Genomic DNA, 13,704 nt, shown 5'->3' on the forward strand with positions numbered 1-13,704 from the left:
CAAGATACTGGTACCCATCTAGTGAATAAAGCGTAATTGTGCTTCCTTTCCTTAATACCCCAAAACAGAGAAGAGAAAAAAATGACTCCTATGCAGGAGCCTCACCTGGAGTGACTTTGTTCCTTTTATCCTCTTTGAACCCCTGCAAAGTATTCACTCCAGACTGAAGTCTTCCAGTTGTCATTCCCAGTCTCACAGGGCAGTAGCCTGGCTCTACAACATAAAACCGAGCACAGTGAAGGAGGCCTACATGGCCATGACCCACGGGGCCCTCTGCCGAGTGACTCCGCATACACCACTGCATGTCATCTGCATGACCGTGAAGGAGGCTGGGAAGCCCTTACTACACCCACTTTTATAAGAAAATCAAAGTTCAGAAAGGCGGAGCTATAGCCAGGACCAAAACTTAGACCTGTTCATTACACTCTCCTGCTTCCTGGAATTCTTTATAACCACGTACACTTCACTTAAAAAATTAGATTTTTATTAAAAACAAAAGCCACGAAAATTTAAAAGCTGGGACTTCTTTTTTTTTTTTTTGAGACGGAGTCTTGCTCTGCCGCCCAGGCTGGACTGCAGTGGCCGGATCTCAGCTCACTGCAAGCTCCGCCTCTCGGGTTCACGCCATTCTCCTGCCTCAGCCTCCCGAGTAGCTGGGACTACAGGCGCCCGCCACCTCGCCCGGCTAGTATTTTTTGTGTTTTTTAGTAGAGACGGGGTTTCACCGGGTTAGCCAGGATGGTCTCAACCTCCTGACCTCGTGATCCGCCCGTCTCGGCCTCCCAAAGTGCTGGGATTACAGGCTTGAGCCACCGCGTCCGGCCAAAAGCTGGGACTTCTAATGTTCAGATGAGAGTTAACCAGTACAAAGGTTAGTAAAAGACTGAGGGAAAACACCTGCATTAAAGACAAAAGGGCTACTAACACATGAAGGATAAATGAGTGTCTATGAAAGGCACACTTTTAGTGCAACGAGAACAGGCATTAGCCAGGAATGAATCCCTGTGATGAAGGTGGGAATACGTGACATAGAGAAATCATGGGTGGGCACCTGAGGGGACTGCAAAAGATGCTGGCAGGAGAAGATGTGGTCTCCCACAGTATCTAACAGAAGGGCATCTGCTCTCCTGAAGAAGAGTCTAAGTTTGTGTCACATGATCAGCCTGCAACGGAGGCTACTGCCACCAGTAACCGGTGTGGTGAAGGCACTGTTAACCAACTGAACATCTAAATCAGATCTCCTCTCCTCAGTGAATAGTCTAGAATTTGGTTTCCTAATGGGTATGGGTACCAGACGATGAAGCTGAGAAGATGAACAGGGGTGTCTTCTACCTTAAACCAGGAAAGTGGCCTACAGAGGGAGCTGTGCACACGGGGAGCCAAATCAGCTTTGGCCACATTTGATTATGTCTCAGAAACTGGAAACCCAGGAAATCAGACCAAAGGCAGAGACCACACTCCTGGCTTCACAGAAAGCAGCAGATCTTAAGGTGTCACCTCCATCAGTTAGCTGCATCTCCTAACACCAAATGTTTACCACAGCTATACTAGAAAGAGCAATGTTCTCAATCCTGTGGCATTCTTTGACCTATGGTCATATAAAATTCTACTTGTTTGCATCAAAGTAAAAACTGAGTTTTGTTTTGAAAACAGCACTAGCTCTTTTTCTTCTATTACTGTTCTACTCCTTTAGAGAACATTCATAGTCCCCTTCTTTCCATCTTCAAATGCTATTCCCTGCTTCAAGGTTTTCACACCTGCTGTTCTCTCATCCCTTACTCAACCTAAACATCATCTCCTTAAGGACACCTTCCCTGACCCCCAAACACTAGGTCGGTATCTTCTATTATGATCACAGCTGTTCTTTTCCTTTGTAGTATTTATTCATTATAGACACATACCTGCATAGTACTGATTAAAGACAGACTTCTTTTGACATGAGCCCTCCTCCCCCGACTCCATAGAACCTAAGGAAAAGAGACTCCTCTCTCTCTGTTTTGTTCTCTACTATACAGCTAGCTCCTAAGACAGCACCCTGCTCATAGCAAACAATAAACATCAGAGACTGTTTCCTTAAGGGTAAAAATTCTGTCATTATTCATTTTCGTATTTCCAATTACTTCTCTCATTATGACAGTATGAAAATAAATATTTGTTGACTAAATTAACACTCTCACATTTGCATATCTCAATACATGATTCTCCCCTCAGACCAGTGACAAAAAGTTCTAATTCTGACATCGAATTTCAAAATATAACCTATATTATTTCCATTAAAACATCATTTGAGTAAACAAAAATATGACTGAGGTTCTAAAGATTCCCAATCTTTACAAACTTTCTACTGACTTCAGTGAAAGATACGATGTCACTAAGCATACACCCTCCATTATTATTAAGGCACTATGTGGCATATACATTAATTTATTCACTGAAATAAAGAGACCAGTTAAATTTATAATATCATAATCTGTGGGTATGAGATACCTCTAAACTGAGTGTCTGTACTAAAGTCTCTTAAAATCAGGGCTAGGAACTACTATCTAAATTATGGCTTTGTTAATGGTGGGTTTAAAATATTTCAAAACTTTTAATTTTAAGGAAAACTTGATATACCGTACCTATTCCAAGATGAAGTGAAAGTTAGGCTAGCTGCTACCATAAAATACATGACGTCTAGCTAGATCCTCTGCATAATGACACAGTTAGACTGATAAATATTCAAGCTTGTTGCTTTAAAATGTTAACCCGGGTTACTGTTCTCTGCCAAATAGCATCAAGTTCACACACAGTTTTACTCTGATCCTACCTCCTACAATGGGATCCACAGGATGGAGAAGTCCCAGTGTTGTTGTTCCATCTGGTTTTCTTCTTTCGAATTCGCACTGCAATGACCCAAAGTATTCAGATGGAATGAAGTGTTTTATACAAACAGGCTGAGTATCCTTTATCCGAAAGGCTTGATACTAGGGTGTTGTGGATTGCAGATTTTCCCAGATTTTGGAATATTTACATATACACAATGAGATTATCTTAGGGATGGAACATGAAATTCATTTATGTTTCATCCATACTTTACAGACACAGCCAGAAACTAATTTTATACAATAGTTTAAATAATGTTGTGCACCCGTCACAGGAGGTCATGTGTGGAAGTTTCCACTTACGTCATCATGTCGGAGCTCAAAAAATTTCAGATTTTGGAGAATTTCAGATTTCGAATTTTTGGATTAGGGATGCTCAGTCTGTACCATATTCATATATGCAGCAAACCACAAAGCCTTATTTTAACCTAACTAATATTACAAAATCATTAAACTCAAGGTACTGACTTTCACACCTGTCTCCAGGTACACAGGGGATGATGGGCTAGAGAAATGGAGGTGAGGAAAATCTCAGAATTCTAAGAGCTCTGTGGGTCCTTAAGGCTATCTAGTTCTCCCCAGTCTATCAAAAAAGGCTACTACGGACCAGGAAAGGACAGTGGCTTGCTTAAAGGCATGTACACACCTACTTGGCTTTAAAACCAATGTGGGCAGGGACCCACCATCTCACTGTCACCCAAGACACAGACATGGCTTCTGTTCCTAAGTCCCCATTAAATGTTTCTTTCTGGAAACATTTAAGCTGGAACATGTGGTGAGCTAGCCAGGAGTTGAGGGACCAAGAAATGGGCAAAGGGAAGGAAGCATCCGTGGGCGAAATCCCAGGTGGCAGCCACTTCCACGTGGAGTGGTGTGGCTCACGTTTTAGACGCCTGTGCGTGAGTACAAGGACGCCCTGAAAACGCCAGTGTATTTGGAGTGATTGTTGGCTGAGAGCCATCCGTCGCACTGTGGTCAGGAAGGGCAGCCGGCAGCCACTGCAGCAAGACGGCCACTTTTGTGGGCTGCTTGTTTGTCAACAGGAGCCCAGCTAGCAGCAGAAGCAAAAGTAAAACAGCTTGAGTAGGAATTACAATTAGGAAAAATATTTTTTTGAAAAAGAGCTCTATATTCAAATGTCGGCTCAGTTAAAACTGCTATTTGGGCTATACATATACAAACATATGTTTATTGTTTTAATGCCGCTGTAATGGCCCTGTAAAATGTCTCAGTCAACTGAGTTCTGTTTGGCTATCCCTCCTTCCTCTTGCCACCCTCCATACCATATTAGGGACCTCATGGAATTTCTGGCAGCTTGTGATCCCTTGAGGTAAACAGTAAAGGCATCAAATACTCCTCCTTTTGGGAAGAATCTCTGTTTTTCCTCACAGAATACCAAGAGTTGTAAGCAGACAGATTCCTCTCAGATCTAAAATTCTGCTCTTTTCTGTATTGTATTACCTGATCTCTAAGGCTTTCTGGGGACCCAGGATTCAGTGATTTGGGGTGATCTAAAACCTGCCTTCCAGTAAGTATTAGGCTCTAAAAGCTGCACGCTTTCTTGGCCCTGTTCCTTAAAGGGCTCCCCTCCTTGAAACCAGTAATCTAATAAGGAAACAAGTTGAAAAGACGACATTTTTTTTTTTTTTGAGACAGAGTCTCACTCTTGCCCAGGCTAGAGTGCAGTGGCAAGATCTTGGCTCACTGCGACCTCCTTCTGGCAATCTTGTTTTCAGGTAATGGTGGTTAGGTTTAGGTTTTGTGCCTTTGAGATGTAAATTTTCTACCTTGTTTCATCTACTTTGTTATGACTTTGGAAATGATAGTCTAAGAGGGGGAGAGAGTGAAAACTGGCAAATGAAGAATCTTATAAATCTGGAAGATCTGCTTCTGTGTGTTTGTATGTCTATATATGTGTCATGTGTATGTGATATATCACTACCAAAATATATGAAAGCGCTCTAATCAATTGACCAAAGAAAAGTAAGTGCTTAAATCAATTATTTTATTTTAAAAAATGGAATTTGGCTCAAATGCCTTCTAGTTCACACAACTTTAGTAATCCTTGTTAAATAAAACTAGTTTCAAAATTCTCTTCTGTAATTTTAAATCTTAAAGTCATGTTATATTAAGTAATCTTAGGGTTTTCACTTGAAATTAGGGTTACTAAGAGTTAAAATAGTTAATATATGTTATTAAAATTACTAGATATAAGAAAAACAATTCTATATACATAGTAAAGAAAAATGTGTTTTTGGTAAAGACACAACATCAATTTACAAAAATCAGTAACACTTCTATACACCAATAATGTTCAAGCTGAGCGCCAACTCAAGAATGCAATCCTATTCACAACAGCCACACAAAAAATAAAATACCTAGAAATATATGTAAGGAGGTAACAGATCTCTACAAGAAGAACTAAAAAAACACTGCTGAAAGAAATCATAGATGACATAAATGGAAAAACATCCCACGCTCATGGAAGAATCAATATTGTTAAAACGTCCATACTGTCTAAAGCAATCTACAGATTCAATGCTATTCCTATCCAATTCCCAACATCATTCTTCACAGATTCAGAAAAAACTATTCCAAAATTCACATGGAACCAAAAAGGACCTGAAGCGTCAAAGCAATTCTAAGCAAAAAGAACAAAGTCAGAGGCATCACATTACCCAATTTCAAACTATACTACAGGTTGGGCATGGTGGCTCATGTCTGTAATCCTAGCACTTTGGGAGGCTGAGTTGGGTGGATTGCTTGAGTTCAGGCGTTTGAGACCAGCCTGGGCAATATGGTGAGACCTCATTTCTACAAAAAATACAAAAATTAGCTGGACATGGTGTTATGCACCTGTAGTTTCAGCCACTTGGGAAGCTGAGGCAGGAAAATTGCTTGAGCTCCTGAGGCATAGGCTGTAGTGAGCCAAGATCATGCCACTGCACACTGCAGCCTGGGTGACAGAGTGAAAGCCTGTCTCAAAATTAAACCAAACCAAACAAAAGCTCCCATAAAACTACAAGGCTACAATAACCAAAACAGCATGATACAGGTAAAAATAAACAAAATAACCAACAGACCAATGGAACAGAACAGAGAACCCAGAAATAAAGCCACATACATACAACCAACTGATCTTTGACAAAGTTGACAAAAATAAACAATGTAGAAAGACCATTCAATAAACGGTGCTAAGAAAACTGGCTAACCATGTGCAGAAAAATGAAACTGAACTCCTCTCTCTCACAATATACAAACACTAACTCCAAATGGAGTAAACACTTAAAAGTATGATCTCAAATTATAAAAATCCTAGAAGAATATCTTGGAAATACTCTTCTGGACACGGGCCTTGGCAAAGAATTTTCTGTGTTCTCAAAAGCGAAAGTGACAAAAACAAAAATTCACAAGTGGGACTTAATTAAACTACAGAGCTTCTGAACAGCCAAAGAAACTATCAACAAAATAAAGATACATCCTACAGAACAGGAGAATATATGTGTGAACTACGCATCCAATAAAGGACTAATACTCAGTATCTGTAAGGAACTTAAATCAACAAGAAACAAACAAATAGCCCCATTAAAAACTGGGCAAACGACATGAACAGACACTACTCAAAAGAAGACATACAAGCAGCCAACAAACGTCTGAGAAAATGCTCAACATCACTGATCACTGGAGAAATGCAAATCAAAACCACAATAAGATACCATATTATATCATTACTAAAAACTCAAAAAAATAAGAGATGCTGGCAAGGTTGTGGAGAAAAGGGAATGCTCACTGTTGGTGAGAATGTAAATTAGTTCAGCTCCTGTGGAAAGCAGTTTGGAGATTTCCCAAATAACTAAAAATAGAATTACAATTTGACCCAGCAATCCTAGGTATGTACCCAGAGGAAAAAAAATCATTTTACTCAAAAGATACATGCATTTGTATGTGTACTGCAGCACTGTGCACAACAAAGACAAAGAATCAACCTAGGTGCCCACCAACAAAGGACTAGGTAAAGAAAATGCAGTACACACACACACCATGGAATACTACACAACCATAAAAATGAATCAAATCATGTCCCTTGCAACAACATGGATGAAGACGGAGGCCACTATCCTAAACAAATTAATGCAGAAACAGAAAAACAAATATTGCATGTTCTCACTTAAAAGTAGGAGCTAAACACTGGTGCACACGGACACAAAAATGGGAAGAACAGACACTGGAAATGTTAAAAGGGGGCAGGGAAGGAAGGGGGCAAGGGTTAGAAAACTTCCTACTGGGTACTATGTTCACTATTTGGGTGACGGGTTCAAGATAAGCTCAAATCTCAGCATCATGCAATATACCCATGTAACAAAATTGTGTATGTACCCCTTGAATCTAAAATTAAATAAATAAAACCAATGTGCTAAACAATATGATTTCAAAAGACCAGAATACAATTGTTTTCTTGTAAACTTAAATTATGTAGTTCATGTTCCCATTTTAGAACATATTATAACTTCCTTTTTAAAAAATCCAGTAAAAGTGGATAAGATTAATCATGTCCTTTATAAATGAACACAGATGGTCCTCAACTTACAATGGAGTTACATCCAATAAACCCATTGTAAGTTGAAAATATCATGAGTTGAAAACGCATTTAACAACCTGATAAATCCATTGTAGGGAATTGTCTGTTAATTTTTTTCCTGCTAAGTATTATACTGATGAAGAGCTCTACGGCAGACATGGATTAAAAATACGCAAGCAACTTAAAAACTAAAAGTTTCAGATGTCCCAAATCAGTAGGTAGAGAAAAGAAAGGCAAAGCTCAATCACCTGACTGTTCACAAGCCGCCTGGTCAGCTTTCCTCCAGATTCCTTCACGATGCGGTCAAGCTGCTCCTGCTCTCTCTCTAAATTATTGCTTTTAAACTTATCTTCAAGCATATCTTTGTCTTTCCTGAAAACACACATTAATACTAAGTAAAAAAAAAAACAAAGATAAGATGAAAACATTCAAATGAATTCTAAATATGAATACAACTAAAGTGGAGACATTTGGACTACAGTCACTCATTGAAACTTATTTCCTTGATGACCTGGTTAAGGGTCTCTAATTAAAGAACAGAAACAGTAAGGCACACCTAACATGCTATTTCCCTACCTTTTTCTGTTCAGTGTTACTTGTGTTAAACGTTTTTCTGGGAACTTACAAAAAAATTAGTTCTACTTCAAACATTACTTCGTAAGGGAGAAGAATATACCATTGTTCTTTTGAAGCTTGATTTTTAAAATCTAAATTTAAAATAAGTACTGAAGTGTGTAAATCTTAGAACAAAGAAAAACTTGTCACTAGTTTACTACTTTCTTTGCATTATGACAGCAAAAATCCCAAACTGCTACTACTACCTTCCTCAAAGCTGGCAGTGAGGTGCTGAGCAGTCAGGGCTGGCTCCCAGTGGTGTGAGTGAGCAGACGCGGCTGCTGCCAGCTTCACAGGTGGCTGCCTGGGTGGAACAGTGGTTCAGCGTTGCTCCCACCAGCTGATGTTGGGTGGAAAACATGGGCACGCTGCAGTGACAGCTCATCTGCTTAAGACACAGCAGTGACTGTGCTCCCACTGAGCTCCTTGCTGCTTTATGGAAGGAGGTAATGACTACGCATTTTTTTTTTTTAAAACAAACAGTTCTATTTAAATAAACTCACTGACCATATGAGTCCCAAAAGATACTTTATAGGTTTTAAAACTACTTCAATAAGAATACACATTAGAACTGCTTTCTGAACTGTTTGGACAATCCCATATAGTGCTTCATATGAGAAGAGGGGTATCACACCATCAAAATGGACTTTCATGCCCAAACACCACCACTACGGACACACTAGCACTTGGTCTTCCCAAGTCAGGCCCTGAATCAGTATTTCTCCCCCTTACTAGCTTGAAGAAGACAGTTTGACCTTAACATCCCAAAGATCTTTTACTTTTTATTTTCTTTGCTGGGACTCTTGAAGGCATGTGCTTCGGCATCTCCAGAGTCCTCTCTCTCTCTCGGCCAGCAGCCTCCGTCCTCCCCACTCTGTGAAGTGTCTGTTCTATCTTTCTGCTTTCGAGTTTTCTGCAAGTCAGCCATGAAGTCTATGCTCTGCTTCAGGCTCTGAATTCTTTCCTAAACATATTCGAAAATATTCTTATTATATGTTTGTCATTAACTTTTAAAGTAAAGCATTTTTTTTCCCACAGGAGTTTGTACTTATCCTGTCATTAACCAGGGAAGAAAAACAATGAAATGTAATCATATACCAAGAGAGTATTGTATTTGGAAACCATGATAATGCCTATACCTTCAATTCTTAAAATTTAATTTCCAACTTCACAGAAAGCTTTACAACTTTATTGTCCTATCAGAAAGTTGAGAGGAGAAAGTATGAATTAAGACGAAGTATTCTTTGAAGTACTGAATTGGAAGAGTAAAATTTAGTTTAATGGTGTGTTAACATTTTGTGTTTAACAGACTGGCTTATCTTTTGACAGTTAAGAACTGTTAGGTATATCAAAGCCTAGGGCATGTGAGCGTGTGAAGTTCCTCTCTATTCTGGTAGCCCGGGGTGCTCACTGATGACGCTGGCATTTCACTCTGTGTGAAAACAACAAGCCTTAAGGAGAAGACAGGCTGGTGGCATAGTTCCTTCCTCAGAGTGCAAAATGGTTTCACTAACGAAAGAAGTCTTGTTTCTATTCTGTGAAACGTGCTTAATTTTCCGCTGCAATGATGCGCTGTGAAATTTTCACTGTAGTTAAGGGCTTGAGGTTTCTGCGTAAATTTTAAGAAGGCATATTTGTTTCTACTGACTACCTTGCCTGTTACTCTGAGAGTTATCACTGGGTAAAATATAGAGTGCAATCTCCTTAAGGTTGCACAGCAACAGCAGGGAAGACTTCTGTGGAGTAACAGAAACTAAAAACTAGGAAAAACCAGAGGCCATTCAAACAAGAATAACGTGGCCCAGAAACAACAAATGACTCACCTAAGGTCACTAAACCAGCAACTAAGACTAGGCTTGCTGTCACTCATGTCAGGCCTTTCCTCATCACACCACGCTCTATTAGTAGTGCAGATGGTGAGATCCTCACGAACATAGTTCTTGCTGTTTTTTACTGGATTTTTAATCTTAAAACCATTAAAGCGATATATTTTATTGTGGACAAATAAAAATATGGGTAGAGGAGAAAATAAAAATCTTCTTAATGTATCATCCAGAGAAGAACAGTGTTAACAAGTTTATCATTCCGGTACTTTTCCAACCATTACATATCTTAGCAAATGGAATTATGCTGAATATTTAGTAAAAAGCATTTTTTTGGTTAATAAATTATAAGCATTTCCTCTCCATTTCAATAGATATTTTAAATATTTTAATAACTATTTAATCCCACATCTACATCATGATTTAATTAATGGCCTATGATTGAACATGTAGATTTCCATGTTTCCACTATTATAAATAAAAGTACCATAAACATCATAAATAAATCTCTCTAGGAACCACTATCTCTTAGAAAGGAAACAAAGTCAAAGGGAATGAGTATTTTTGAGGCTTTTGATAATTACTGCCTTCCAGAAAAGGCATACTAATTTACATACTAATTTACATTAGTGTTTGAAAGTTTCTCTGAATCCTTGACAAAAACAATTGTATCGTTTAAAAAGCAAATCCATTAGAATCGCTTGAACCCGGGAGGCAGAGGTTGCAGTGAGCCGAGATTGCGCCACTGCACTCCAGCCTGGGTGACAGAGTGAGACTCTGTCTCAAAAAAACAAAAAACACAAACAACAATAACAAAAAGCAATCTTATTTGATTTTTAAAAACACGTTTTATTTTGCTACATTAAAAATATTAGTTTAATTATTTCTGTAAGTTCTCGGTAATAATTTTATTTCCACTGTAGAATTTTATAAAGCAGAACTTACATTAAGAACGCTTTGGGATTTAAAAAAATATGACATGCACAAAATAAATTCAATTAGAAGAAGTTTCTAAACCTTGAAACAAGTCCCAGGAAAGAGTGAAGTTTAATTTTCCTTTGAAAGCAATGTCTTTTTCTTTTTTTGGTAATTAAAATGCCTCCAAGTCAGCATATTACTGATCTTCAATTTTACAATATTAAATGGCTAACAGGGCTGGTTCTTTGCTAATAATATAGCTAACATTTACTTAGTGCTTACCCATGTACCAGACATAATTCTATGAGGTAAGTACTATTATTATCCCCACTTTACAGGACAGGAAAAAGGCTGAGAAAGGTTACCTGGGCTAAGGTCACACAGCTTCCAAAGGGTAGAGCTAGGACTTGAACTTTGATTGGTCTGATTTCAAAACCACTATGCTACAAATAGTATTGTTTGTACTACTTTGTTTGTACTACAATGTAGCATTTTACTCAAGTATTTATTTAGGAGATAAAAAGTTACTCTTCATCTGTTCATTCTTTCTTTTGAGTCGTAGTTTCGCTCTTGTTGCCCAGGCTGGAAATGGCATGATCTTCGCTCACCACAACCTCTACCTTCCGGGTTCAACCTTCCTGCCTCAGCCGCCTGAGCAGCTGGGATTACAGGTATGCATCACCACGTCCAGCTAATTTTGTATTTTTAGTAGAGACGGGGTTTCTCCATGTTGGTCAGGCTGGTCCCAAACTCCTGACCTCAGGTGATCCGCCCGCCTCGGCCTCACAAAGTGTTGGGATTACAGGCGTGAGCCACTGCGCCTGTCCTCATCTGTTCATTCTTTATAAAAATAACACGTCTACTAATAGTTGCTATTTGAGTATAACTGAAAAAATGAGTGACTACTCTACAATCTTTTCAACGAACATTCAAAAACAGTTATCTTTGAAAAGACACCATTCATGGAAGGGTGTGCTGGGCTCTCTTGGAGCACAAACTATTAGAAGAGTTAACTCAAAAGGTCTAAATTTAAACGTTTAAAAATCACTGTTGTGACGACCCCTCCCATGTAGGGTGGAAAGAACAGTCAACAGGAAGCTAATAACACAGGATGGGTGGGGCTCCTCAACAGCAAAAGCTCTGAAAAAAAGGAAGACAACAGAGAGAGAGAAAGAAAGAGGGAGAGAGGGAAGGGAAAGTGGAGAAGAAAATTTTATTTTCTGTGCTTTCAACCATTCCACACGCCAGTAAAATTCAAGAGATAATAGAATCTTTTGCTTGTTGTATTAACTACATTACTTAAGGAAGTGGTAACTCAAAGGTCATGAAAAATTAGGCTCCCACCACCCAATTCAATGTACATATTTTGGAGTGACTAAAGGCTGCATCTGTTAAATGCATTTTTACTTCAAATGCGGTAACATGAAGCATTTCCAGGTCTTTAAACCGGGAACATGGCGTGGTTCTAGATTTTGAGTCTTCCTGCAAAGAATGGGTAAACATTTCATATTCCTCTTTCCTCTGCAAATGTTGTCAAAGATGGGTAACTGGTTTCCATTAGTTTCCCAAGTCTTTAGGAAAGGGTGGGAACTGATGTTGTCTAAATATTAGGAGCGCAAGAATAATCAACAATCCAAACATGTTTTTCTTTCTCTAGTTAAGCAAATCCAAGAATCTCTCAGCCAAGCACACAGACACTCAGACATCTGCACACCAAGGCATTTCTTTAAATGTAAAACTATAATACAGAAAAATGAATCACCATAAAAATCGGAAAACCATATGCAGATGCACGACTTATTTTTATCATCCTTTAACTCCCCTGAATGTGAGCTTAAGCTCTCGACTCTGATTCCTTTCTCCTTCTACCAGTGTCTCATACCCACTCATTTCTTCTTTGCAAAATCCCTGTCCTACCTTGTGGTTCTTTTTCATAGTATCCTCTCTACTCTACCTCTTATCTAGAATCAGAACAGTAATGCTAAAAATCATCTTGGAGATCACAGACTAAACCCTTCTTCAGGGATGAGAACACTGAGTCCCAGGGTAGTTAATGTCTTGCCCAAGGTCCGCAAGTTAGTGGAAGAGAGCTAAAATTAAAACTCTCTTCTGTCTGCCTGCCACAGTATGGTGCCAGGATCATCCTTGATTTGTTCCCTAAAGAGGTCTCTTACTAATAGGTTTCTCCCACTCAGAGTGGTGAGAAAAACCTCAAAAGATATGGCTTATCTTGTGAGTTATTTTCTCTAGCGGATGAACAGTGATCATCTCAGTTTACCCTTCAAAGCCTTTTATCAACTGTCTTCCTGGTGATACTCGTAATTTTTGCCACTGTGTACAGTATCTCATGTTTAAGCTCTTTCCTGCAGTTTGATGATGATGTGTCTGTGCCTACGCATACACTTCTCTGACCTCAAATGTCTTACTATGCATTAATTCTTATCCTTTAAGGAAGAGTCTGCTCTTGTGGAGAGGTGGTTTTGAGACAGTTTTGAATTTTTTCTCATTTGTATATAGTCACATGTAGCTTAATGAAGGGATACATTCTGAGAAATGGACTGTTAGGCAATTTTGTTGTGTGACCATCAATGACTACACTTAACACAAACCTAGATGGTATAGCCTACCAGACAACTGGCTAAATGATATAGCCTATTGCTCCTAGGCTAGGAACCTGTACAGCATGTTACCATACTGAATACTGTAGACAGCTGTAACACAGTGCTAAGTATTTGTGTATTTAAATATAGCAAAAGTACAGTAAAAATACAGCATTACAATCTTATGGAACAACCATTGTATATGCAGTCTGTATACACAGTATTATGCAGTTCATGACTGTATTTTCTTACTAGAAATTCTGTGTTTCTGACAGGACTGACCAACATTAGATTCCACCCCTACA

The 13,704-nt window shown here is 38.9% G+C and overlaps 1 protein-coding gene across 2 annotated transcripts in view; it reads right to left on the bottom strand.

The window, feature by feature from the left end:
- Positions 1-13,704, bottom strand: part of BRD7 (bromodomain containing 7) — a 51,265-nt gene that overhangs the window by 7,138 nt on the left and 30,423 nt on the right. For both annotated transcript variants that reach the window (XM_033218361.1, XM_033218362.1), the window contains exons 7-10: positions 8,838-9,022; positions 7,692-7,815; positions 2,810-2,885; positions 106-213 (exon numbers count right to left, since the gene is read on the bottom strand). In XM_033218361.1, the coding sequence (XP_033074252.1) occupies positions 106-213; positions 2,810-2,885; positions 7,692-7,815; positions 8,838-9,022 (493 nt within the window). The remainder of the gene's footprint in view (positions 1-105; positions 214-2,809; positions 2,886-7,691; positions 7,816-8,837; positions 9,023-13,704) is intronic.

The sequence above is a fragment of the Trachypithecus francoisi genome, unplaced genomic scaffold, assembly GCF_009764315.1.
Source record: "Trachypithecus francoisi isolate TF-2019V2 unplaced genomic scaffold, Tfra_2.0 Lachesis_group10, whole genome shotgun sequence".
Lineage (NCBI taxonomy): Eukaryota > Metazoa > Chordata > Mammalia > Primates > Cercopithecidae > Trachypithecus > Trachypithecus francoisi.